The sequence below is a fragment of the Terrapene carolina genome, unplaced genomic scaffold, assembly GCF_002925995.2.
Source record: "Terrapene carolina triunguis isolate 2854851 unplaced genomic scaffold, T_m_triunguis-2.0 Scaffold113, whole genome shotgun sequence".
Lineage (NCBI taxonomy): Eukaryota > Metazoa > Chordata > Testudines > Emydidae > Terrapene > Terrapene triunguis.
The window spans coordinates 7,389,196-7,415,402 of record NW_020664464.1 but is presented as its reverse complement, the minus strand read 5'-3'; the positions used below and the strand labels follow the sequence as shown (position 1 = coordinate 7,415,402).

The window sequence follows — 26,207 nt, the reverse complement described above, 5'->3', positions numbered from 1 at the left end:
TATCTTAAAAATATGAGAGGCGAAAACTGGGGAGGAATGGCAGAAAAAAACAGAATGCATGAAATTGTTTCAACTTTAATTTAACATTATTTATACTATGGTTAAATTAAACAAAATTTAAGAGCTGCTCCAAGCCTCGTTTAACACCTTTGGTGCATCCCAAAGCCAGTATAATCAACTGTATGCTAAAAAAAATCTCAACAGAAAAGGCCAAGATGTTACTGCACAGGAAGTTTCCCAAAGAACACATGGTCAAAAGTATAATGTCTTGTCAACACCCATTTCTCATGCACAATGGACTATTGGTATTTCATGCCTTATTGATACAGTTGGCAGCATCCACACTCTTCTAAATCATTTTTGGATAGTCCAATTTTGTTACCATTTATAAGCAGGTGATTTTCAATACTTATGTAACAAGGGTCAAGACAAGACAAAGAAACACACCTCAATACTACCCCAAAGTTTGCATTCACTCTTCATCAGCCATGAAGATTAAAGTGATATATATCGGTCTGCAGTGATTTGGGGCTGATCCAAAATTCACTGAAGTCCATGGGAATTTTTATATTGACCTTAGTGGGCTTTGGATCAGGCCCTTTATGAACTGGGAGAATGTTTTCCAGGACTAGGCTGAGATCATCACTAAACTAGGATTCACTCTGTTCTCTAGACAACAGGGACTACCTACGTAACACTTTTGTCATGAAATACATTATGTACGAACAATAAATATTTAGCTAATTATCTAAAGAGTAACTTTAGTAAAAATCCTTTTGTAAAGTAAGAATAACTCACCTGACCAAAGTCTGATTGTGCAGATCCCACACTGCAATGTTCCCATCACTACAGCAGGAAAAGCAGACCTTGGAATCGGGGCTGATAGCCAGAGCGTAGCAGGCTGGAGCAGATGATGTCAGCTCTGCTTTTATACGAGGAGTTGGTGCTGCCAGGTCCCATATGGATAATGTGCTGGCTTCCCCACCAACTATGAGGGTGCATCCATCAGGCAGCAATTTACAGGAGCGGATGTAGTTATCTCTGTTCTGTATAATACAAGCCACCTCAGTTACATTAATAAATGCCTACTGATAATAACCAATGACATGATCCATGCTGCATCCAAGTTTTAAACAGTAGGCTGTATTTTCCTGCTGCCAAAGTACACAAAATTCACCAGCAGATTCTAAATGGCTTCCATCTCCTACCTCTCACCACTGAGCAGAGAGTACAGCTGTAGAAATTAAGCTACAGTTTTCATATTGCAAGTACGGAAGCCTACTGTGTTTTGAATCTGATGGGTAGCAATTCTTACATCTCATTACAAACTGACAGAGCCAAGCTAACAGAGCCAAGAGCTTGCTTGCTGTACAAGTGCACTCCTTCTGCTATGACTGCCAACACTGCAGGAATATTTCTGAAAGAGCAAATGACCTCTTACTTTGGCAGTGTGAAGAAACCATCTATGAAAAACAGTTTGTAAGACCAATGCCGTCCTAGAGTTTTTTTTTCCTTAATCTCTATTTTGTGCTTACTATTTATAGCTACAAACGCTGCACCTTTTATGTCCTGACTGCTCTTAACCTGTTTCTTGGGACTTAAACTGGGTCTTCGTTTGTCAGCAGGGCTCTTACCACATAACTGGTTTCACATTTGTGATAATGTTGCTGACTAAAAAGTACTACGGGGAAATAGTCCAGGCTTCAGCCATTACAAGTTTTACTCCATAAATGATTGGCTGTCATGATTTCCTCACTTTAAATAGCAAAATTATTGTGATGAGAGCTCTGCAGCCGCCAAAAGGATAAAGCCTATAACTCCAAACATACAAGAAAGCAATATTGCTATTTGTTTTGCGTTACGCTTTCCTTACTACAGCAGGACAATCATTTTTTGTGGTAGCAGACCTTGTTGGCCCTGTTGTATGCAGCAATAAGACTACATAACCTACATATAGATAGCTATGAATACTGCTTCCAGGACTGCATCCTCCACATAGCACATCTCATATATTCAGCAATGATATTTGATGGCTAACACTGGGATAGTAATGAAGAAGGTCACAGCAAAGCCTGACTGTATACCTTGGGTTGTACCAACACCATTGAATATTGAAAGCAAACATGCTGTTTTAAATAGGTACTATAGGGATTTATAGCTTATACCCTTAGTAGAGCACTTGCCTTCACAGTTCACATTTTACTGGTTGCCTTTCTTTCCAACCTTTTCCAGCTGGTTTTATTGGTTGTGGAGCAGAGCATGGTGTATGAAGCTTCCTGAGCTAGTTGAGCAGGCACACCCTGCCTGCTCCATGTTGTATACAGCACTGAAATCATTGTCAGCTCTCAACAGATGTACTTTTATGTTCCGAACAAGAGCAAATACATATTAAGTTTGAGACCACGCCCTGTACTGTAATCAGGCACTGTAACTACCTTCTATTTAAATGAGAAATACTTATGGAATGTTCTAGGCATCAGAGAGCAAGAATGACTGCATTCACTTTCTGTCACTTTCATCTCAACTAATGGGGAAACCCCCATTATCTGTAAGAGGGAGAACTGGGGACAATTTCCATTTAAAAGTCATCTGTCTAGTGCAGCATTTGATTGTTACTGATCATATTTGTGATGAATAAACTACGATTCTTCCTCACCACTGCCACCATTTTATTTTAAAAAATAGTTACATACCTAAAGCAGGAAACAGAACTGCCTGATATTTCCTTATAATATGAATAAAATCCAGGCCTGGAGAGCTATTTCCTTATTGAGTCTCCAAGGAGAAGTTACCCTTGTGCACAAGTTACTGTTTGCTTACCAGGCAGTCCAGCTGAGAGACAGGGCTCTTGTTGCCAGGTTGGCTAATATCCCAGACTTTGACACATCCCTTTCCCCCAGTGTACACGTGTCTTGTGGGGTTGCTGATGGTAACTGCACACACTACTTCCCCATGATTCAGAGTATTGATCTGACGAGCATGGCGAGGGATTCCTGGTCCAATGAGGGCATCAGGAGGGAAAGGTACAGGCTGCATCTGACCATCTGCAGTAACGTGAAAGGAGTATGCTCTTTTTGGGAAAGAGGGAAGAGGAGAGAAAAAGACAGAAAGAGAATTAGGTCAACCATTACATTGCTGAGTTGTGAGAAATCAGAGCAACCTTTAGCAGTTCCTTTGCTTGGCTAATTTTATTTTTCATATTATATCAATTTAAACTGCAGTGCCAAATGCTATAGGCACAGAAAATTTGGGATGGGACGAGACCACTCACAACAGACAGTTCCATCTCCTCTTGCATGAGAAGTAATTAGAGCAAAAAATAAAAGTGCATTAAGTGGTACGATTAACAAGTCCCCTTAAAAAAAAAAAAAAGTCTACGTCTATGAGGTCATAGCAACTACCTAATCACCTTTTAGCCTCAGGGAATTTAACCAAACTCCTAGACTGCAAGTATGAACTAAACATGAGTCAACAATGTAACACTGTTGCAAAAAAAGCAATCATCATTCTGGATGTATTAGCAGCAGTGTTGTAAGCAAGACACAACAAGTAATTCTTCTGCTCTACTCTGTGCTGATTAGGCCTCAGCTGGAGTACTGTGTCCAGTTCTGTGTGCCACATTTCAAGAAAGATGTGGACAAATTGGAGAAAGTCCAGAGAAGAGCAACAAAAATGATTAAAGGTCTAGAAAACATGAACTATGAGGGAAGATTGAAAAAATTGGGTTTGTTTAGTCTGGAAAAGAGAAGACAGAGGGGACATGATAACAGTTTTCAAGTACATAAAAGGTTGTTACAAGGAGGAGGGAAAAGAATTGTTCTCCTTAACCTCTGAGGATAGGACAAGAAGCAATGGGCTTAAATTGCAGCAAGGGAGGTTTAGGTTGGACATTAGGAAAAACTTCCTAACTGTCCGGGTGGTTAAGCACTGGAATAAGTTGCCTAAGGAGGTTGTGGAATCTCCATCATTGGAGATTTTTAAGAGCAGGTTAGACAAACACCTATCAGGGATGATCTAGATCAGGGGTCTCAAACACGCGGCCCGCGGGGTTCTTTCATGCGGCCCGCCAAGCTCCCCGTGCCCCCTGCCCCTCTGCCTATCCCGTGGCACCACGAGCCCCTCGCAGCTCCCTGAAGCGGCTGGAACTATGGCCCTGCAGACCCGGGCAGGGCGGGGGGGAGGGGAGTAGAGGGCTCTGTGCTCTCACTTCCAGGCACCGCCCCCCGCAGCTCCCATTGGCTGGGAATAGGGAACTGCGACCAATGGGAGCTTTGGGGGAGGTACCTGGAGGAGCAGCAAGAACAGCACATGGCGCCGTTTTCCCCTGCCCCCGGGACTCCGGCTACTTCCTGGAGCGGAGCACAGCGGAGCGGGGCCAGGGCAGGCAAGGAGCCTGCCCTGGCCACGGTGCGCAGCGCTGCCACCCCGGAGCCGCTCTAGGTAAGCGGCTCCGGGCTGGAACCCACACCCCAACCCCCTGTCCAGAGCTCCCTGCCACATCCCACACCCCAACCCCCTGCCCAGAGCCCCTGCCGTACCCTGCACACCTCCTGCACCTCAACTCCATCCCCTGAGCCCCTGCCACGCCCCGCACCCCTCCTGCACACCATCTGAGAACGAGTGAATTGAAACTGATGGCTGTGATGTGGAGAACAGTAGCTAAATAAAGATACATTTTTCCTTGAAAAAAGTATATAGGCAGATGCCCCACATGTATTACTTTCACAATACTCCACTAATAGTAGTTAGGGCCTAGTGTTTCTGTTATAGCTCAAATACCATTATAGGACAAAACCTTTTCACTAACTTAACACATTTTATTGCCTTGGTGAGATCCCAAATTTTGTCCTAATGTTTTTAATACATGTCTGATTCACATCACAAAGACCAATACTACCATCAACGCTGACGCCACATTTATGACAATCTCAAAAAGGCCAAAAACTGAATGAACATGGAGAGGAGAATGAGCTACCTGCTCATTAATACAAATTGGGCAGTTTGAGTCACATTGTTTGGTGTTCTCCCTTATTATCCCTTTTATTTTTTCCTTAAAATATCCTTTTCATAAAAGGATGATCAAAGTGTCTACTCTATACTCCAAATACAGCCTTCCTACAGCTTCTCAGTCAGTGTAAATCAGATGAAATTCAGTATTACATGCATTATTTAATTCGCATTCTATCCTAAAACTATTACTCTCGGATTTTTCCGATTTGTGTTTTCTGTAGTATCATGTGCTATAACCAGGAATTGAAAAACCCACTAAAATGGGGCGAGTACGCTGACTAGGGATGGGGAGAGAATAGATAGAACAGCTGGCTCCTTCCCTAGAAGGAAAGAATTAAGCCTGAGAGCAGAGCAGCCCAGATATCACTAATGATCTTTCAGTATGGAAGGAAGGAGCGGAAGAAGAGCAGCCCACGTGCTATTATTGTTTTCTGAAAAGAGTAGAGGGAAGCAAGCTGCATTTATGTTAAGGCATGGATGTTTCTTATAGCTGACCACATGTGGTGGAATTCATACTTGAGTGAATGCACACAGGTGAATGGGTACGGATGAGCGTGAGCAAGAAACAGAATGAGGGGGCTATACTAGCCAAGAAGTGAAGGACAGAAAGATCTTCAGGAAGATGTGTGCAAGAGAAAAATGTAGAACTGGAGGGAAAGAACAGAAGATAACATTGGGAAAGAATGAGAAAAGGATACAAGGGCATGGAGAGAAAAAGAATGGAAGGATACTCACTCCAAACAACACAATGTATATAATAGGATGGAAAAGTTGAGTAAAGCCAGCAAGGGGAAACAAGATACAAGAAAAAGCACAAGAGACAAAGTTATATTGTTGCAAGACTTATTAAATGGGAAGTAGATTGATAATGCAAAACATAATCACAGTATTCTTTTAAATTGTCTAGGGCCTGGCTTTTGGGGCTGTGACAGCACAAGTGTTTGTCACATGCTAATAGTAGATGTTGGGAAAACTTCTGAAGATAATTTGAATATAAAATGTTCAAGTTTTATCACGGTACATTCCTTGCATAGAACTGAATATACCATTTATCTTCATGATGCTGATAGCCAGACTCATATTGCCCTCTCTCTTTTTTATTGTCTGTCTCAGGTTTGTAGCATTTCCTTTTAGTTCATTTCCTCCTTCAGGGCACAGGAACAAAGTGAACACTAGTCCTCAACAGTTAATATCGTGTAGGTGACTCCACTGGTTATATCTCCTTTCATCCAATGAGTAGTTTCCATTTATAAATACCATTACTATTTGATTTAGAGGGCAGTTCTTTACTCACTCAAAAAGCCCACTGTTCTAAATACCATAATTACTGCCAACGTTGTTACCCTAAAAAACAAACAAAAACAAAGGGATGAACAAAATGAGGCCCTGTGATAAAAATACTATGTGATTATGTAATTAATGACTGTCCCATAATGCATGTGCATGGGAGCAAAATTAAGGTTGCACAGCCAACCATAATTCTGGCATTTCCTAACTTTTGACTTTGCAAGCCTAATAGTGTTTTTTTACACATTGCTTTTTTAGGTGTAATTTCCCAGGTTTTTTAAAGTAATAAACTGAAAAAGCTGAAATTCCACATCAGGCTGACACCACCAGGTGTCATCAGCAGGTTTGGAATCTTTATATCTACCACACTCCACATCACTGTGCCACTTGAGCTCAGGGAGAAACGGATAGGAGGCTGTCATCCTCTATGTGGACCAGCCCTACAGTGGATTTCACAGACATTTATTGAGAGCAGAAGAATTGGAATCTTGAGTTCCATTCCAGGCTCTTGAGGGGAGTGTGATCTAGTGGGCACAGAAACTTCTGTCTGTTTCCCCCAAGACTGACCCCTTCTGCTGTTCCCCCCAGCCCGTCCCCGTCCTCTTTTCCCCACCTCAGCTCCTCATTCAGTCCCATTCTTCTCACCTAGCCAGTTCCAGTCTCCACTCATAAGGCTTTTCATCCCAATCCCTGTGCCCTTGCCCAGCATATCCTAGTCTCAACTCCTTCAGACTCCCCATTCCAGCCTCAGTCTCTATCCCTTTTCCAGTCCCAGTCTGCTTATCCAGCCAATCCAAGCCCCCCTCACGTACTGGCTCCGTATCTGATTTGTCTCCCTGGTCTTCATGCATACCCATGATCCCTTCCCCAGTGGCTCCAGTCCAATGCTTCTCCCCAGGCTCCTTATTCAAGCTCACTGTCCCCCTACCACCTGACTCCTTGTCTCAAGCTCTTTGCCGAGCCAGTCCCTGCAATTTAGTTGCTAATATCTAAGAAGTCTTTATTGACCGGGTGTGATTTTTCAAAGGTTTGTAATCCCAATTTGGGCAGTTTTCCCCAGGGGTGGCAAAAGGCATAGTCCTGACATAAAGGTCACCCCTTGTCAAATGTCATGTCACCGCTCCAAAGCATGGGGGTCCTTGAGTTTTTCAAAGAAAACGTCACCAGAATTTTTTAACATGTGCAAAACAATATATTTTTCCCTACCCTCATTCTCAGAAGCGACTTAATGGTTTTTCCCGAAACTTATTTTTTTTTAAATTCAGCCTGAGGCAGACATCAGGCATGGTAAATTTCAGCCAAATCGTCTGAAGTTTGGCAAAGTTAGAAGCAACTGAAACCAGGGTCTTATAAGCAGACATGTCAGGCAATCTTAATAATAGACAGTGCTACCAGTCCCAGCTATAATAAAAGCACATACAAACTAAACGAACACCACTGAAAAAGGCATTTCTTACATTCTCTAGGAAGAGATGCATTCCCCACCCATTTCCCTTTTTGTTTAATTTTTACTCTTCAAGTCTCCTCATACACAAGAGCTATGATTAACCCACAAGGATGCTGGAAACTTCTATTTGTGTATAATGGACAAGTAACAGATAGTCTGTAAGTAATTACATTAAAACGTATGACAAACAACCCCCTTCTGCCCTGAAAAATAACCCTAAACATTATTTAGGTTACAAAGTCAAACTCTTTAAAGTTAGGAAATGCCAAAACTGAGGTTGCCTATGAACTATGATAAAGTCTTTAATTACATGATCACATATTTTCTGCCTGTAGTGAGTCGGTGTGGCTCCCCTCTTGCCCAGCAGAGGGAGTGCCCTTACAGACACCCAAGTGGGCAGAGCCACTGACGCCTGTTCCCGCCCCCCGGAAGTCAAGGGGCGGGACAGGAAGTATAAAAGCCGGCCGCCAGAGCTCAGCGAGGCCCCAGCCACTGCAGGGAGCAGACGTGCGGCCGGGAGCTCGCGGCTGGGAGACCTCCGAGGCCGGAGGCCATTGCCCTAACTGGCCGGAGCTGCCCCGAGCCCACTACGAGGAGGAGCTGCCGGAGCCCCCCCGCTCCCGGTATTGGGAGGAGCCGTTGGAACTCCCTCGCACCAGCTGCGAAGGCGAGACGCCACCAGAGCCCCTCCGCCCCTGCTGTTACCCAGAGGAGCCGCCCGAGCCCAATTACCCGGATTTCTCCGAGGAGCTGCCGGACCTGCCACCAAGCCCCGGCCGAGAGGAACCCATGCTAGTGGACTGGCCTGGACCAGGGGCCCTGGACGAGGTAGGCCCTGAGGGGGAACTGGGAAGTAACCCGGGGATAGCCGACCCCGGTCAGGCTGCAGACACATATGAGCCGATGTCAGTGTGTTTCGGTCAGGATCCCCACTGACTAAGCAGCGGGTCTTCTGCCGCTGCTAGGGCCCTGGGCTGGGACGCAGTGGAGTGGGTGGGCCTGCGTCCCCCCCCGCCACCCCTGCTCGTGGGTGGCAGGCTTCCCCCTCACTCAACGCTCAGGTGTAGGAGCCTGGGCTTACCCCAACTGTTATATTGTTGCTCAGCCCCTGCCCCGAAGGGCCTGAGCTGTGACTGTTTGTGCCCCGCCCTGATCCAGGGCCTGGGCCTCCCAACTAACTGTTATATTGTTGCTCAGCCCCTGCACCAAAGGGCCTGAGCTGTGACTGTTTGTTTGTTTGCTCAGCCCCTGCCTGAGGGCCTGAGCCCCGAACTAACTGTTTGCTCAGCCCCTGCCTGAGGGCCTGAGCCCCTGAACTAACTGGTTGTTTATTCCACCGCTAGTGAGTTGGTGTGGCTCCCCTCCTGCCCAGGAGGGTCGAGCCCCGGCACGAACCTTCTACACTGCCTCATTAAACACACAGGATTGTATTACAGTAGTGGTTAGAGGCTCCAACAGAGATCAAGGCCTCATTGTGCAAGATACAAACACATAAGGAAGACAATGCCTGTCCCAAAAAATGTAATCTACATAGACCAGGCAGACAAAGGGTGGGAGAAGAAACAAAGGCATAGAGCAGTGAAGTGACTTGCCCAAGGTCACACAACAGGTCAGATCTAGGAAGAGAATCCAGGTATAGAATCATGACAGCTGTGAGAGGCTGCAGTTGGGCTTATTCTCTCTCTCTCTCACACACACACACACACACACACACACACACACACACACACACACACACACACACACACACACACACACACACACACGTTTAAGTTCCAGTTGCAAAATTTTTATTACTGGTGAAAATACACAGGCATAAAGATACACACGTAAAACACAACTTGACTTTTAGATCTCATGCTGGTTTTGCAGGGCTGGCAGTTATGAAGACATCTTTTTTTTTTTTACTTGTAAATTGACCAGATTTGTTCTGGCTGTGACAGAGATAAGAAACATGAAGTTCCCCATCCAAGCCATTTTTCCCCAGTCACCTTTCAGAGTAATAATCATACTTGTGCACATAATTTTTTTTTCAATATACGAAATCTTACTTTTGAAGGTTACTGCTAAACTCCCAATATTTCCAAAACATCAGATTTTCTAATATTTCAGTTTATTTATAAATTAATATGCACAAAGTTTGTTAGTCCTGGGGAAGAGGAGGGGCAGAGACAATATCTTCCTGTATGTGTAAAGTGCTGGACACATCATCATCCAATATATCACAATGATTATTCCCAGAATGCAAAATCTTGAACCTAATTTAAGGCTTGTACATTCATACCAGTGTATGTTCATTCTCTTTTAATGCAAGTAATTCAATTAATTCAATTATTAATAAGTAATATCAAACCAACAATATGCAGTGTTGTTGTAGCCATGTTGGCCCAGCATACTAGAGAGACATAGGTGAGGTAATATTTTTAATTTTAACATTTCCCAGACCTGAGGAAGAGCTCTATGTAAATTTGAAAGCTTGTCTCTCTCACCCACAGAAACTGGACCAATAAAAGATATGACCTCACTCATCTTGTCTCTCTAAACCAACAACATGGCATAACATCTTATTGCTTCTTCCTTTTTCTTTGACATTTTTTTTTTTTAACACTTGTGAAAATGAAGTGATCCTTCCTCGGAACAAGTACGGCACTGCCAATGGAGGTGCAAATGGCTTTATTTATTCCTCAAACACTCCTTGCAGATTTCCAAGCTACCTCTTCTCTTAGTCACTGTATAAATAAAAAGAACAGGAGTACTTGTGGCACCTTAGAGACTAACAAATTTATTAGAGCATAAGCTTGTTAGTCTCTAAGGTGCCACAAGTACTCCTGTTCTTTTTGCGGATACAGACTAACACGGCTGCTACTCTGAAACCTGTATAAATAAAGACGACCTCTTCTGCTGCTTCTACAGAAGAACTGTATTTCCAACCCCAGGCCTACAGCCCTAGTACACAGAAAAACACACACACACACACACACACACACACACACACACACACACACACACACACACACGTATTGAAGAAAAATAAAAGTGAACACAAAAGCAAAACAAAGATGATATGAAAACAAAAACACACAAACATACAGCATTAGGAGTTCATGCTCATCTTCCCAAAACATCTTTTCTAAATAAACCAGACACTTTGTCACTTATGACTATGCACTATCTCTGCCTGAATAAGTGGTAGAAGGAGAACATATTTCCTTCAATGAAGCCCAGATTAGATAAAAATTAGGGCTGTTGATTAATGGCAGTTAACTCACGTGATTAACTCAAAAAAATTGAGATTAATCGCACTGTTAAACAATTAAATACCAATTGAAATTAAATATTTTGGATGTTTTTCTACATTTTCATATAGATTTGATTTCAATTATAACAGAGAATACAAGTGTATATTATTTTTATTACAAATATTTGCACTGCAAAAATGATAAACAAAAGAAACAGTATTTTTCAATTTACCTCACAAAAGTACTATAGTGCAATCTCTGTCATGAAAGTGCATCTTACAAATGTAGATTTTTTTGGTTACATAACTGTACTCAAAAACAAAACAATGCAAAATTTCAGAGCCTCCGAGTCCACTCAGTCCTACTTTTTGTTCAGCCAGTCGCTAAGACAACAAGTTTGTTTACATTTACAGGAGATAATGCTGCCCTCTTCTTATTTACAATGTCACCAGAAAGTGAGAACAGGCATTTACACGGCACTTTTGTAGCTGGCATTGCAAGGTATTTACATGCCAGATATGCTAAACATTTGTATGCCCCTTCATGCTCTGGCCACCATTCTCGAGGACATGCTTCCATGCGGATGACGCTCGTTAAAAAAATATTGTGTTAATTAAATTTGTGACTGAACTCCTTGGGGAATAATTGTATGCCCCCTGCTCTGTTTTACCCCCGTTCTGCCACACATTTCATGTTATAGTAGTCTCAGATGATGACCCAGCACATGTTCATTTTCAGAACACTTTCATTGGAGATTTGACAAAACGCAATGAAGGAACCAATGTGAGATTTCTAAAGATAGCCACACCACTCGATCCAAGGTTTAAGAATCTGAAATGCCTTCCAAAATCAGAGGGACGAGGTGTGGAGCATGCTTTCAGAAGTCTTAAAAGAGCAATACTCCAATACGGAAACTACAGAACCCGAACCACCAAAAAAGAAAATCAATCTTCTGATGGTGGCATCTGACTTAGATAATGAAAATGAGCACGTGTGGGTTCGGACTGCTTTGGATTGTTATCAAGCAGAACCCATCTTCAGCATGGACGCATGTCCCCTGGAATGGTGGTTGAAGCATGAAGGGACATATGAATCTTTAGCACATCTGACATGTAAAAATCTTGCGATACCGGCTACAACCGTGCCACAAAAACACCTTCTCACTTTCAGATGACATTGTAAACAAAAAGCGGGCAGCATTATCTCCTGCAAATGTAAACAAACTTGTTTGTCTGAGTGAATGGCTGAACAAGAAGTAGGACTGAGTGGACTTGCAGGCTCTAAAATTTTACATTGTTTTATTTTTGAATGCACTTGTATTAGGTTAATTGAAAACTACTATTTCTTTTGCTTTTTTACAGTGCAAATACTTGTAATCAAAAATAAATATAAAGTAAGCACTGTACACTTGTGTTTATTTGAAATCAACATATTTGAAAATGTAGAAAACATGCAAAAATATTTAAATAAATGGTATTCTATTATTAACAGTGTGATTAATCGCGATTAATTTTTTTAATTGCTTGACAGCCTTAATAAAAATGGATGATTAAAACAAAAGAAAAACACCAGATATTGTTATTTAAATCAAATACATGTAAAAATTAAGAATCTGAACGTATGTTAAGCTACGCAAATGTTTAAATAAATGTGTATTTTATATAATTTAGAGATTAAATAAATCTTATATATTTTATATAATAATAAAGATTAAATCAAACTTCCAGATTAGGAAAAAGATGCATCAAATTTAGTGTAAAGGCTATATTTAGTTGCAAAATGAACATGTTTTAATGGTTACCAACCAATAAGAATCAACCTTTCTTTAGGAAAATAACTAAAGTACAAACGCGAAACAAGATTAAAATCAATTATCTGAAAAAACAGTTACTCAGCTTCTCGTAACTGTTCTTAGAGATATGTTGTTCATGTCCATTCCAATCAGGTGTGTGCGTGCGCGCATGTGCACAGTGGCTGGAAAATTTTTCCCATAGCATCCTCTGTTGGGTCGATCTGGGCACCCCCTGGAGTCATGCCTTCATGGCGCTCAATACAGAGCCCTGCTGACCCGCCACCCTTCTTGCCGGCTACTCTGACAGAGGGGAAGGAAGGTGGGTATTGGAATGGACATGAACATCATATCTCGAAGAACAACAGTTACGAGAAGATGAGTAACCGTTTTTTTCTTCTTCGAGTGCTTGTTCATGTCCATTCCAATCAAGTGACTCAAGCCCAAGTTCAGGAGGCGGGGTCGGAGTTGTCCACTGATTGGAGTATTGCTCGTCCGAAGGCCACATCATTTCTGGCCTGCTGGGTAATCGCATAGTGCGTGGCGAAAATGTGTATGGAGGACCACGTCACTGCTCTGCAGATTTCTTGAGTGGGAACCTGAGCCAGGAATGCTGTTGATGAAGCCTGCGCCCTGGTGGAGTGTGCAGTGATCGGAGGTGCAGGAACACCTGCCAGGTTATAGCACTCACGAATACAGGACGCCCTGAGCTCAGACACCCTCCTGGTTATCGCTACCAGGAACACCACCTTCTAAGAGAGGTAGAGCACGGAGCATGTTGCTAACGGTTCAAAGGGGGGCTCCCATGAGCCTAGAAAGGACCAAGTTGAGGTCCCAGGCAAGGACAGGCTAATGGACGTTAGGGTATAGCCTGTCGAAGCCTTTTAGGCATCGGCTGACCCTGGGGTTAGCAAACACAGAGCGGCCCTGCACACCCGGGTGGAAGGCCGAGATGGTGGCTAAGTGCACCCCTAACAAAGACAACGAGAGTCCCTCCCGCTTCAGATGGAGGAGGTAGCCCAGAATGAGCGGCACTGAAGCTAGCGTCAGGGGCAAGTGGCACTGCGCCGACCAGACTGAAAATCTCTTCCACTTGGCAAGGTATGTGGCTCTTGTACAGTGTTTCCTACTGCCAAGGAGGACCGGTCTAACTTGGTCTGAAGAAGAAAGCGCCAATGATTTAATCATGGAGCTTCCACACCGTGAGATGAAGTGACTGGAGGTTTGGGTGTTGGAGACGCCCGTCATCTTGTGTGAGAAGGTCCAAGAAGAGCGGCAGGGTAATCGGGACCACCTGATCAGCATCCTGTACAGCAGACAGGAGAAGATCAAGAATGAGCTCTCAGAACTGGAGACTCTCATACAATACCAACCTTCCACACAAACTTCCACGTGGCTGGACTTTACAAAAATGAGACAAGCCATTTACAATGCACACTTCACTTCTCTATAGAGGAAAAAGGACAGTAAGCTATCTAAACTCCTACCTGCCACAGGGGGCTACAACTGTGCTACCCTCAACTCATCTAAGAAAATTGTCAATCTTTCCAACCACACACTTAGCCCAGCAGAAGAGTCTGTCCTATCTCGGGGACTCTCTTTCTGTCCCACCATCCCCACGAACACGATACAGTTCTGCGGTAATCTGGAAGCCTACTTTCGTCGTCTCCGACTCAAGGAATATTTTCAACGCACTGACCCACAGGAACCCTCCTACCAACACTACAAGAAGAAGAACTCTGCGTGGACTCCTCCTGACGGTCGAAATGACAGACTGGACCTCTACATAGAGTGCTTCCGCAGACGTGCACAGGCTGAAATTGTGGACAAACAACATCACTTGTCCCATAACCTCAGCCATACAGAACGCAATGCCATCCACAGCCTCAGAAACAACTCTGACATTATCATCAAAGGGGCTGACAAAGGAGGTGCTGTAGTCATAATGAACAGGTTGGATTATGAACAGCAGGCTGCCAGGCAACTCTCTAAGACCACATTCTACAGGCCACTATCCTCTGATCCCACTGAGGAATACCAAAAGAAACTACACCATCTGCTCAAGAAATTCCCAGCTACAGTACGGGAACAAATCTACATGGACACACCCAAGATCCATAAACCTGGAAACCCTGGACACCCCATCATCTCAGGCATTGGCACTCTTACAGCAGGATTATCTGGCTATTTGGACTCTCTCCTCAGACCCTACGCTACCAGCACTCCCAGCTATCTTCGAGACACCACCGACTTCCTAAGGAAACTACAATGCATTGGTGTTCTTCCTGAAAACACCATCCTGGCCACCATGGATGTAGAAGCACTTTACACCAATATTCCACATGAGGATGGACTACAAGCTGTCAGGAACAGTATCCCTGATGAGGCCACAGCAAGCCTGGTGGCTGAGCTTTGTGACTTTGTCCTCACCCACAACCACTTCAGATTTGGGGACAACTTATACCTTCAAGTCAGTGGCACTGCTATGGGTACCCGCATGGCCCCACAGTATGCCAACATTTTTATGGCTGACTTAGAACAACGCTTCCTCAGCTCTCGTCCCCTAGTGCCCCTCCTCTACTGGCGCTACATTGATGACATCTTCATCATATGGACCCACGGAAAGGAGGCCCTTGAAGAATTCCACCTGGACTTCAACAATTTCCACCCCACCATCAACCTCAGCCTGGACCAGTCCACACAAGAGATCCACTTCCTGGACACTACAGTGCAAATAAGTGATGGTCACATAAACACCACCCTATACCGGAAACCTACTGACCGCTATTCGTACCTACATGCCTCCAGCTTCCATCCAAGACACATCACACGATCCATTGTCTACAGCCAAGCCCTAAGATACAACCGAATTTGCTCCAACCCCTCAGACAGAGACAAACACCTACAGGATCTTTATCAAGCATTCGTAAAACTACAATACCCACCTGGGGAAGTGAGGAAACAGACTGACAGAGCAAGACGGGTACCCAGAAGTCACCTACTACAGGACAGGCCCAACAAGGACAATAAAAGAACACCACTGGCCATCACATACAGCCCCCAGCTAAAACCTCTCCAGCGCATTATCCACGATCTACAACCTATCCTGGAAAATGATCCCTCACTCTCACAGACCTTGGGAGGCAGGCCAGTCCTCGCTTACAGACAACCCCCCAACCTGAAGCAAATACTCACCAGCAACTACACACCACACCACAGAAACACCAACCCAGGAACCAATCCCTGTAGCAAACCTCGTTGCCTACTCTGTCCCCATATCTACTCTGGCGACACCATCAGAGGACCCAACCACATCAGCCACACCATCAAGGGCTCATTTACTTGCACATCCACTAATGTTATATAATGCCATCATGTGCCAGCAATGCCCCTCTGCCATGTACATTGGCCAAACCGGAAAGTCCCTCCGCAAAAGAATAAATGGACACAAATCGGACATCAAGAACGGTAACATACATAAGCCAGTATGTGAACACTTCAATCTCCCTGGTCATTCTATTACAGATTTAAAAGTCACTATCATTGAACAAAAAAACTTCAGAAACAGACTTCAAAGAGAAACAGCAGAACTAAAATTCATTTGCAAATTCAACACCATTAATCTGGGCTTGAATAGGGACTGGGAGTGGCTGGCTCACTACAGAAGCAGCTTTTCCTCTCCTGGAATTGACACCTCCTCATCTATTATTGGGAGTGGACTACATCCACCCTGATTGAATTGGCCATGTCAACACTGGCTCTCCACTTGCGAAGTAACTCCCTGCTCTCCATGTGTCAGTATATAATGCCTGCATCTAACTTTCACTCTATGCATCCGAAGAAGTGAGGTTTTTACCCACGAAAGCTTATGCCCAAATAAATGTGTTAGTCTTTAAGGTGCCACCAGACTCCTTGTTGTTTTTGTAGATACAGACTAACACGGCTACCCCCTGATACTAGGGTAATCGGGGTTCCCACGGACATGTCTAGGAGAGACGTGTACCAGTGCTGATGGGGCCAGGCCGGTGCTATCAGTATGACCTGAGCTCGATCTCTGCAGATCTTGAGGAGCACCTTGTGAACGAGCGGTAGGGGTGGAAAGGCATATAGGAGAGAACCTCCCCAGTGGAGGAGGAACGCATCCGTGCTGGAGCCCGGGCTGTGATTCCGGAAGGAGCAGAACTGCTGGGACTTCCTGTTGCGTTGCGTGGCAAATAGGTCTACCTGGGGAAAACCCTACATCTGGAAGATTGAAATTGCGACGTCTGGCCGAAGGGAAAACTCATGGCTGTGAAACAACCTGCTGAGGTGGTCCGCCAGCCCATTCTGTACCCCGTGGAGGTACGATGCCTGCAGGTGTATCGAATGTTCTACACAAAAGTCCCAAAGCACGAGGGCTTCCTGGCACAGGGGAGAGGAGTGTGCACCCCGCTGTTTGTTGCTATAGAACATTGCTGTTGTATTGTCCATCATGACTGATGCACATCGTCCGGTTAGGTAAGGACAGAAGGTTTAGCATGCTAGGTGTACTGCTCTGAGCTCTCTGACATTGATGTGAAGACCCAGATCCGCTTGAGACCAGAGGCCTTGAGTCCTGAAGTCTCTCAGATGAGCTCCCCAGCCCAAGTCTGATGCGTCCATCACCATTGACAGAGACGGTTGTGGGGCGGCAAAGGGAACCCCTGAGCGTCGATCCACCACAGGAGGGAGTTGAGGACCAGGCAAGGCAGGGTCACGATCCTGTCCAAGCTGTCCCGGGCTAGGTGATACACTAACGCGAGCCACGACTGAAGCGGTCGAAGCCTGAGTCTGGCATGCTGCACCACGTAGGTACAGGCAGCAATGTGTCCGAGAAGTTTCAGGCAGTTTCTCGTTGTAGTGGTGGGGAACTGTCTGAAGCCTCGAATTATATCGTTCAGGGCCTGAAAATCTGCCTCCGGCAGGTATGCCCTGGCTTGGGTCAAGTCCAGTACTGCCCCGATGAACTCTATCCTCTGGATGGGGGACAGTCGATTTTGCTTCATTTAGAAGTAGACCCAGGCTGTCGAAGGTGGCTCTGATGAATCTGACCTGAGCTTCCACTTGGGTCCTGGAGTGGCCTTTGATCAGCCAGTTGTCGAGGTACAGAAACACCTGTACCTGGTGCCTTCGCAAGAATGCGGCAACGACTGCCATGCACTTGGTGAAGACTCAAGGTGCTGCTGACAGGCTGAATGGGAGGACTGTAAATTGGTAGTGGGTACTGTTGACCACAAACCTGAGGTACTTCCTGTGGTGCTGAGTGATTGCGATATGAAAATATGCATCCTTCAAGTCGAGGGCGGCATACCAGTCTGCTAGATCCAGTGAGGAGATGATGGAGGCCAAGGAGACCATGCGGAACCTGAGTTTCTTCACAAACTTGTTGAATTCTCGCAAGTCCAGGATAAGCTTGAGGCCGCCTTTGGCTTTCGGTATTAGGAAATACTGGGAATAAAAGCTCTCATCCCTGTGTTCCTGAGGAACTTCCTCCACTGCCCTTAGCGATAGAAGCAACTGCATCTCCTGGATAAGGAGCTGCTTGTGAGAAGGGTCCTTGAAGAGTGACAGGGAAGGAGGGTGGAAGGGCACAGAATTGGATGAAGTATCCCCTCTCTATCGTGCGGAGCACCCAGCGGTCCGACCTGATACAGGACCATGCATGGTAGAAAGGAGACAGTCAGGAGGAAAAGTTACACTGGGGTAGATCCAGTCTCTGATCTGGTGTGCCATCCTTGACCGCGCCTTCAAAAGACCCGTTTAGGGCCAGAAGGCAGTTTGGGTTGGCCAGAGCCCTGGCCTGAAGACAGGTGTTGTCTCCTCCTGCCACTCCTGTTCCTCCTCCGAGAGCCGTCCTGTCGGTTCTGCTGATGGAATCTCGGAAGAGGTTGCGGCTGGAGTATGCAGACCCAATGATTTGAGGCTGGCTCGTGAGTCTTTCAGGCTGTGCAGTCTCTTGTCTGTCTTTTCAGAAAAGAGTCTCACCCTCAAATGGGAGGTCCTGAATACTCTGCTGGACCTCATAAGGGAGCCCTGAGACTTGGAGCCAGTAGCCATGAGCCTAGTGGCAACATCTGCACCGTCCAACATGGCCTGGAGGGAAGCCCAGGAAACTAGCTTCCCCTCCTCAACGAAGGCTGAGAACTCAGCTTAGGAGTCTGAAGGGAGGAGCTCCGTAAATTTGACCATCCCTGCAGAGGTGTTATAAGAGTACCTGCTGGCGATGGCCTGCTGGTTCAAAATATGGAGCTGCAGACACCTTATAGAACAGGACTTTCTCCCAACAAGGTCTAGTTGCTTAGCTTCCCTGTTTTTTGGAGAGGGGCCTTGGAAACCCTGCCTCTCACGCTGGTTAGCAGTGTCCACAACAAGAGAGTCAGGAGGTGGGTGGGAATACAAATGGTGTACCCTTTGGAGGGCACGAAAAAATGCCTCTCATTGCGCTTGGCAGTGGGCGGCAAGGAAGATGGGGTCTCCCACAGGGTCTTGGTGGGGTCCACAATAGTATTATTAAGTGGTAGGGCAATACGAGAAGGTCCGGAGGGTGCTAGGATGTCCACCACGGGATCCTCCTCCTCAACTACCTCCTCAGCCTTAACACCCAGACCCTTCGCAGCAACTGCTGTAGCACCCTGTTGTCCTCAAGCACTAGGGTTACGGCTGTGCCCGCCAATTCCTCATCTGGCGACGATGAGGAGGAAGCACCTATAAGAAGGGGATGCTCCCTGCCATCTGCTCCCAAGGGGTCCCACAACTCTCGGTGCTGATGCAGCGCTCGTCGGTGCCGGGGCTGTCGACACCGAACCCGGTGTTGGCTCAGTCATCCGCAATACTGGTGGAACAGTCGATAGAGCCGGTGCCAACCGCCCTGTCTGCGCTGATGAAGGTGGTGGGCCCATCACTGGCATCGGCGCCGGGGTCGTCGGTGCCTGTGCCGTAGTCGGCATCGAGATCGGTGCTGGTGCCAGAGTCAGACGAGTCACTGGTGCAGGTCAGTGCCGAGGCTGTTGGTGTTGGCATGTGGGCAGGAGCCGAGGCAAGCTGTGCGGTTGATGGTGGGACGAAGGTGGCTGAGGCCACAGAAGACACAGCAGAGCAGTGCCCTTGAATCCCTCCCTGGCTTTGGTGAAAGGCCCAGTGGTGGATTCTGCCACTGCAGTGGCCATGCTTGGGGCTCTCTCCTGCCTCTCCCTGACCTCGATCTTCAGCTCCTACTCGTAGACTGGTAGGAGTCAGACTCTTACTCCGAGGTCTCTGAGACTGAAGACCACAGAGGAGCTAAGCTTCAGTGCCTCAAGCGTCAAGAGCTCGGGGAGCGAGTAGGTTCTCTATCAGTGGGCCGGTGCCGAAGGACATGGAGAGGGGGAGTGCCTGGACATCACTGTCGGCTTTCCTCTTGACTGCACCTGGGGGTGGGGTAGGACCGCCAGTGCTGGAGGTTCCTCCCTCCTCGGGAGTGAGACTGGTGCCATAAGGTACAGCAGGTCTCAAGCAGCTTCGAAAGCTCCCGTGTCGAAGGGAGCTGTAGCTACTGGCCCATAGGGACGGGTGACCGGGGGGGTCCCAGACTCAACTGCCTCGACTGGGCAGAAGTTGACGCGGCCCCAGTAGGAGCTGTGGCCCGAATGGGGTCTCACTTCCCTGGATTTAGCCGGAGGCGACCAACTGTCTGGCTTCTTTTTCTTCTGAGGCACCGGTGAGTGGGATTGGTGCCTGCTCTCCGCCAGACCTTGGGAGGTGCCGTACCGAGTGTCCTGGGACGGGTCTTTTCTTGGTGCCAAGCTTGATGACGATGCCAGGGTGCTCTTTGTCGAGGATGATGTGTTAGGAGCCGGGTCCCCTGAGCCCAGGTCCGAATGGGGGCGTAGAGCTGCCTCCATGAGGATCACTTTAAGCTGCTGCTGTTCCCTTTCTTTAAGAGTTCTAGGGTGGAACTCATGGCAGATCTTACAGCGATCCTTTTGGTGATCCTCCCCTAGACACTGTAAGCACGAGGAATGTGGATCACTCTTTGGCATGCACCCCGGACCGCGGCATACCACGGCTCCAGGGAGTCGAAATGGGGTGCGACCCCCAACAATTCTAATTACAAGTTAGTCTAATACTAATAACTAAGGTAAACTATATATAAAGAACTGTAGAATGCGCTTGCTAAGCAAAGGCTACGGAAAGTTCCAGTCAACCGTCACTGGCGGTAAGAAGGAACTGAAGGGGTGGCGAGTCGGCCGGGCTCTATATTGAGCGCCATGAAGGCATGACTCTAGGGGGCGCCCAGGCCAACCCGACAGATGCGGCTATGGGAAAAATCTTCTGGCCTCCGTGCACGTGCACACACCTGATTGGAATGGACATGAACACATCATCTCGAAGAAGAATCAAGGTTTCCTGCTTGCTGGTTTAAATCCTGAATAAATTTTAATTCATTTTAATTTAAATCAATCCACCCTGAAGCAGTCTCTCTGATCTTGGTTTACTGAGTCAGTAAGTTGCTTTTCCATTTGTACCCAGGACTTTGGACTGGTACCAGGAATACACTGTTGCTCCTATGCACTACCACAATACAAATAATAGTAATGTATTCATTTGTCTCACATTAATTTGGTACAAATTTAAATTTGGCACTTTTAGCTCTCCATTTCCAAATAATAGGATAATTTTGTTTTATGTTTATCACCCTCCCAGGAGAAGTCCAGAATTGTTCTTTCCATTTCAGAGAAATATCCAGAAACAGCGTTTTCATAATAAAATTGAACTACAGAACTTTAATCATATTTATCATGCTAATTCTTCCTCAAAGTCAAGAAACTGATTTGACCAGCTATCTAACTCTAGATGTTCAACATAATTGCTAAAATGCAGCAGTTTTGGGTTCTGCAGAAAGTGTCCCAGACAGCTTATAACTAGGACTTGCATGGTAAACATTTAAACAAATAAAATGCCACTTCCTTATTAAAATTACTGACATTATTTTAAAAAGTAGTTACATTTTGCCTCCATCTCAATCTGGTCTATAACATTTATATGCTCCGAACTAGATTTGAAAAGTACAAATAGAGCACCAATAAAAACACAGATCCTTAATACAATCATTCAGGGTGGATAAAAATCAATGATTAAAAAAAAAATCTGATTTTTTTTTTATTTAAATTGGATTTTTTTTAATAAAAAGGTTTTTCTCTCAAAAATCAATCTAAAGATAGTTTTAATTAAGATACATTACAGCTCAAAGATAACATCATGGAATAGGGATTATAAATTCTAATTCTATAGTAAGAGACAATATAGTCATGTAATGTTTAAGAAAAGTTTTGTAAGTTATGAGTTTCAATAGTTCATGGATTAGGGTCCCAATCTTAGGCAGTTCCAGAGGCTTCTGTATAGATTATTTAGGTTAATCTTTTTATCTACCCAATGGGACTCAGTGCTCAGTCTAGAAGATACCATCAGGGATGCTTAGTTTTGCAGTTCTCAAACTGTGGATTTGTGTCTCCAGAGAACATGCTTGTTAACAGCAAAATGTTTTTAAATAAATAAATAATATAGAGAGGTGAGAAATAACAGACCTCAACCCTAGGGTTACCATACGTCCGTATTTTCCCAGACATGTCCAGCTTTTTAGTTGTTAAATTGCCGTCTGGGAGGAATTCTTAAATATCTAAAAATATCCGGGAAAATACGGACGTATAGTAACTCTACCGTGAAAGTGATGCGGGGCTGAGCGGGGGGAGCAGAGGCCGCTGAGGGGAGCCGGGCAGGGGCAGCAGTGGGCACTGGCCAGAGGCTGGGTTCGCTCCTGGCCTGGCGTTTGCAGTGATGAGCAGGAAGCCGCAGCCTGGCCCTTATCAGCGGGCAGCAGGCGGGGCTGTGCCCCAGGCCCTGCGATCCGGTTCCATGGGCGGTGGGGGGCCAGCAGCTGTAGCCGCCTCCTTCTCCTGCGCCGTGTGGCAGGGCCGGGAAACAGCAACAGCAGCGCAGCCTCTCCTGCCCCATGGCGGGCTACGCTCCCCGCCTGCCCCTGCTGCTGCGGAGGCTGCCGCTGCCCTGGGCTTGGGCTGCCCGGATCCCCCCGAGCGGCGTCCGGTTCCTGCTGCTCTCGGCCGGCAGGTGCGGGGCCCCAGCCGAGCCCGGCCCCTTGCGTCTCCTCCGCGGTGGCGCCCCCCGCTCCGTGTCCTCCCGGGCGGCCGTGGTGGTAGAGGCTGGGGAGCCCAAGAGGAGGAGCAGCCCCCAGGCAAGCGGGGGAGACTCCAAGGTGAAGAGGCTGCTGACCCTGGCACGGCACAAGCGCAGAAGACTGACAGGTACCTGCCCCTGCCCCATCCGGGCACCACCTGCCCCCCAGCTGAGTGAGTGTTACCTGCCCCACTAGCCTCAGTGCCCTGCCCCATACGGTCAGCCACCCCAATCTCACTGTGACACCAGCACCCCTTGGCAACGGGCTCCCTGATCTTCACAAACAGATGTCACCGCAGGCCTGACAAACTCACTGCACCCTACACGTGTCTTACAGGGCACTTACCCACAAAGAGAAACGTAGAAGGGGTCTACACAAGGCTGGTAACTTGTTAAGAGTGAGAATCTTTGTGAGATGTGTGCATGGGTAATACTGAAGGAATAATGTATTTACCTTAAATGGCTGCTTTATAGACTTGGAGTAGAAATTAGTTACCAGGGGATAATGGCCCTTTGGGGCAAGGGGGATTTGTCACCCTGCCTAACCTGGCTGGTGATGCAATGCAAGGCTCAATTGTTTAGCTTTGCACAATAGTAAGACTTTGAATGGGACACCATCAGAGGCAATGGCAAACAACTGAAATGCCTTAAAGGTAAAAAAGAAACATTACAACAGGACTGGGGTTCGCCCTGTGTGCAAATAGAAACAAAGGCTGTTTTCAGTATAAAACATAGGAGGGAGTAGCACTCTGTATCCTTTCACTGAGGAAACCCCTTGTAAAACAGGGCTGCTTTCATGAACGTTTGGCTCCTGGTGTTTGGGAAACCAGCCAACTCTGCAAACAGACTGAACTTTGTGGGGAGAGGAGGAACCTACTTTGAGATAAGAAAGATAACTCTTGATAAGTGTAGGCCCAGGTTCGCATTTTATGATTTTGTTTTATATTGCAATCACTTGTTTCCATCACTCTTGTTTCTAGTTAAATCCTCATTCTTAAATAAACTGTCTTTTGTTCGGGTGCCAGCGGCACGGGGGTGAAAAGGCCAGCGGCAGGCAGCAGGGGTTGAAGAGGCAAGCGGCGAGGGAGCCAGCGGCGGGTGGGCGGGGGTGAGGAGGCAAGAAGCGACAAGCCAGCGGCAGGAGGGGGTTCTCGGGGCGGGCATGGGGGTTTCTGGCAGTGGAGTGAGGAAGTGAATGGCAGGTGGAAGGAGGTGAGCAATGGATGTGGGACTGAGGAGGGATGCAGCAAGCCAGCGGCGGGCCAGGGGGTGAGGAGGGGTGCGGTGGCAGGGCCGAGCGGGGAGGGGGCGGGACCTGTGGCAGAGTGGGGGTGGAGCGGGGGTGGACTGCGGGCGGGGCCGACACACCCATGGAGTGTCCTCTTTTTTGAATGTTCAAATATGGTAACCCTACTCAACCCTATTGTCCCTCTGCAAATTTGTGTACACAGAGTCAATCCCTTACTCCTCTCTCTAAAAGTGTAAAGTTTCAAAAAAATTCAATGAATAGAAGATTGTTGGGGGTGGAATAGATCTGGACGAGGAGAAGAAATCTGGAGATAAATGTGAGAAGGGAGGGACAGGCAGTAGAAACAAAAGTGAAACTGTTTGAGCAGCATATTCCAGAAGACTTGAAGTCTTTCTGAGAGCAGCTTTCATTGATTTGAGATCTACCATACCATTCTCTCACTAAAAGGGAAAACTTTTATGGCCTGCTGCCATTATAGGACACCCAGTTTGGGAATATTTTAATGACGTTCCTCTATCTGTGGGTAAGACAGGCATGTGTGCAAAATGCAAACAGCACAATAAAGAAATGCAAGGCCTGGTTGCCCGAATGAAACAACATCATGAGAAGTGTTCCTTCTCAGGATGAAGCTGTGTTGAAGATGATGAAAGGAACATGTCTGAACATGCAGGATCTTCAGTTTGGTAAACTTTTTTATTTCATACTTCTTCCTTAAGGACTGCCTGTCTTCCTTCTGGACTATTCTTGAATTCTCACGTTTGAGAAAAAAATATAGCTGTTACTCTATGGTACTATCATTTTAGATGCAGTTGTGATAAAAAAATAAGTAGCTGAAATAGGCAGATCTTCTTTTTACAATTTCACCTTTAAAGTAGTACTGAGTGTCCGTGAATGCAATGAGTAATACTAAATGAGCAGTATAGTGGTAATAATTAAATAACTGCATTGACTTATTTTGTTTAGTAGAATCCATACTAAACATACAGGATTCTGAAGACTATCCACCTTCACCATCATTTTCTATAGTTTCAGAGTTATCTGTCAGTGATAGTGTTCCAATCACATCATGTATGTCACAGCTACAGTATATCACGTGTAGCAAAAAGAAAAAAAAAAATCTCCATCATCCAGAAACAACCATAGATAAGTTTGTGGTAAGAACCAGCAGATTGCAAAAAGAGATAATTGATGAAAAAACTGCCTGGTTTGTTTATGTAACAAACTCTCCTTTCTGTATGATTGAGAACCCACACTTCATTAACATGGTTCAGTCATTAAGACCAGGATACAGTCCACCCAACGGAGCAGATGTCGCAGGCAAATTGCTGGATAAAGTGTATGAAAGAGAAATTGAGCAGTGTGCGAAAGGTCTAGAGGGTAAAATTGTTAATCTGAGTCTTGATGGGTGGAGCAATGTCCACAATGATCCTGTTGTATGTGCTTGTGTGACAAGAGAAGAAGGGAATGTCTTCCTTACAGAAACAATGGATACATCAGGAAATGCACACACAGCAGAGTACTTACTAGAAGTAGCAGTAAAAGCTATAACAAACTGAAAAAAAAATTCAAATGTTTAGTGTGCAGCTTGGTCACAGACAATGCTGCAAATGTATCCAAGATGAGAAGAAATTATTTAGAAGAGAGTCCCAAGCGAATAACATACGGTAGCAGTGCTCATTTGATGCACCTCCTTGCCAAAGACGTCAGTGTTCCAGAAATAAAGGCTAATGATGTTGAAATGGCAAAATACTTCCGTAACAACCACTTTGCAGCAGCTGCTCTGAAAAAAAGTGGTATGAACCAAGCTAACTCTCCCACAAGACGTACCATGGAATTCAGTAGTGGACTGTTTCGAGTACTATATCAAGAACTGGCCTAATCTGACAACAGTTTGTGAACAAATCGTGAAAAAATAGATGGTACTGTCATAGCCAAAGTTCTCAACATTGGGCTTAAGAGAAATGTTGAACACATGCTGAGTACCCTGAAGCCTATTTC

At 45.9% G+C, this 26,207-nt stretch overlaps 1 protein-coding gene across 2 annotated transcripts in view; it reads right to left on the bottom strand.

Annotated features, from left to right (window-relative positions):
- TLE1 (TLE family member 1, transcriptional corepressor) overlaps positions 1-26,207 on the bottom strand; it is a 111,905-nt gene that overhangs the window by 8,590 nt on the left and 77,108 nt on the right. For both annotated transcript variants that reach the window (XM_024193152.1, XM_024193154.1), the window contains exons 15-16: positions 2,821-3,070; positions 799-1,046 (exon numbers count right to left, since the gene is read on the bottom strand). In XM_024193152.1, the coding sequence (XP_024048920.1) occupies positions 799-1,046; positions 2,821-3,070 (498 nt within the window). The remainder of the gene's footprint in view (positions 1-798; positions 1,047-2,820; positions 3,071-26,207) is intronic.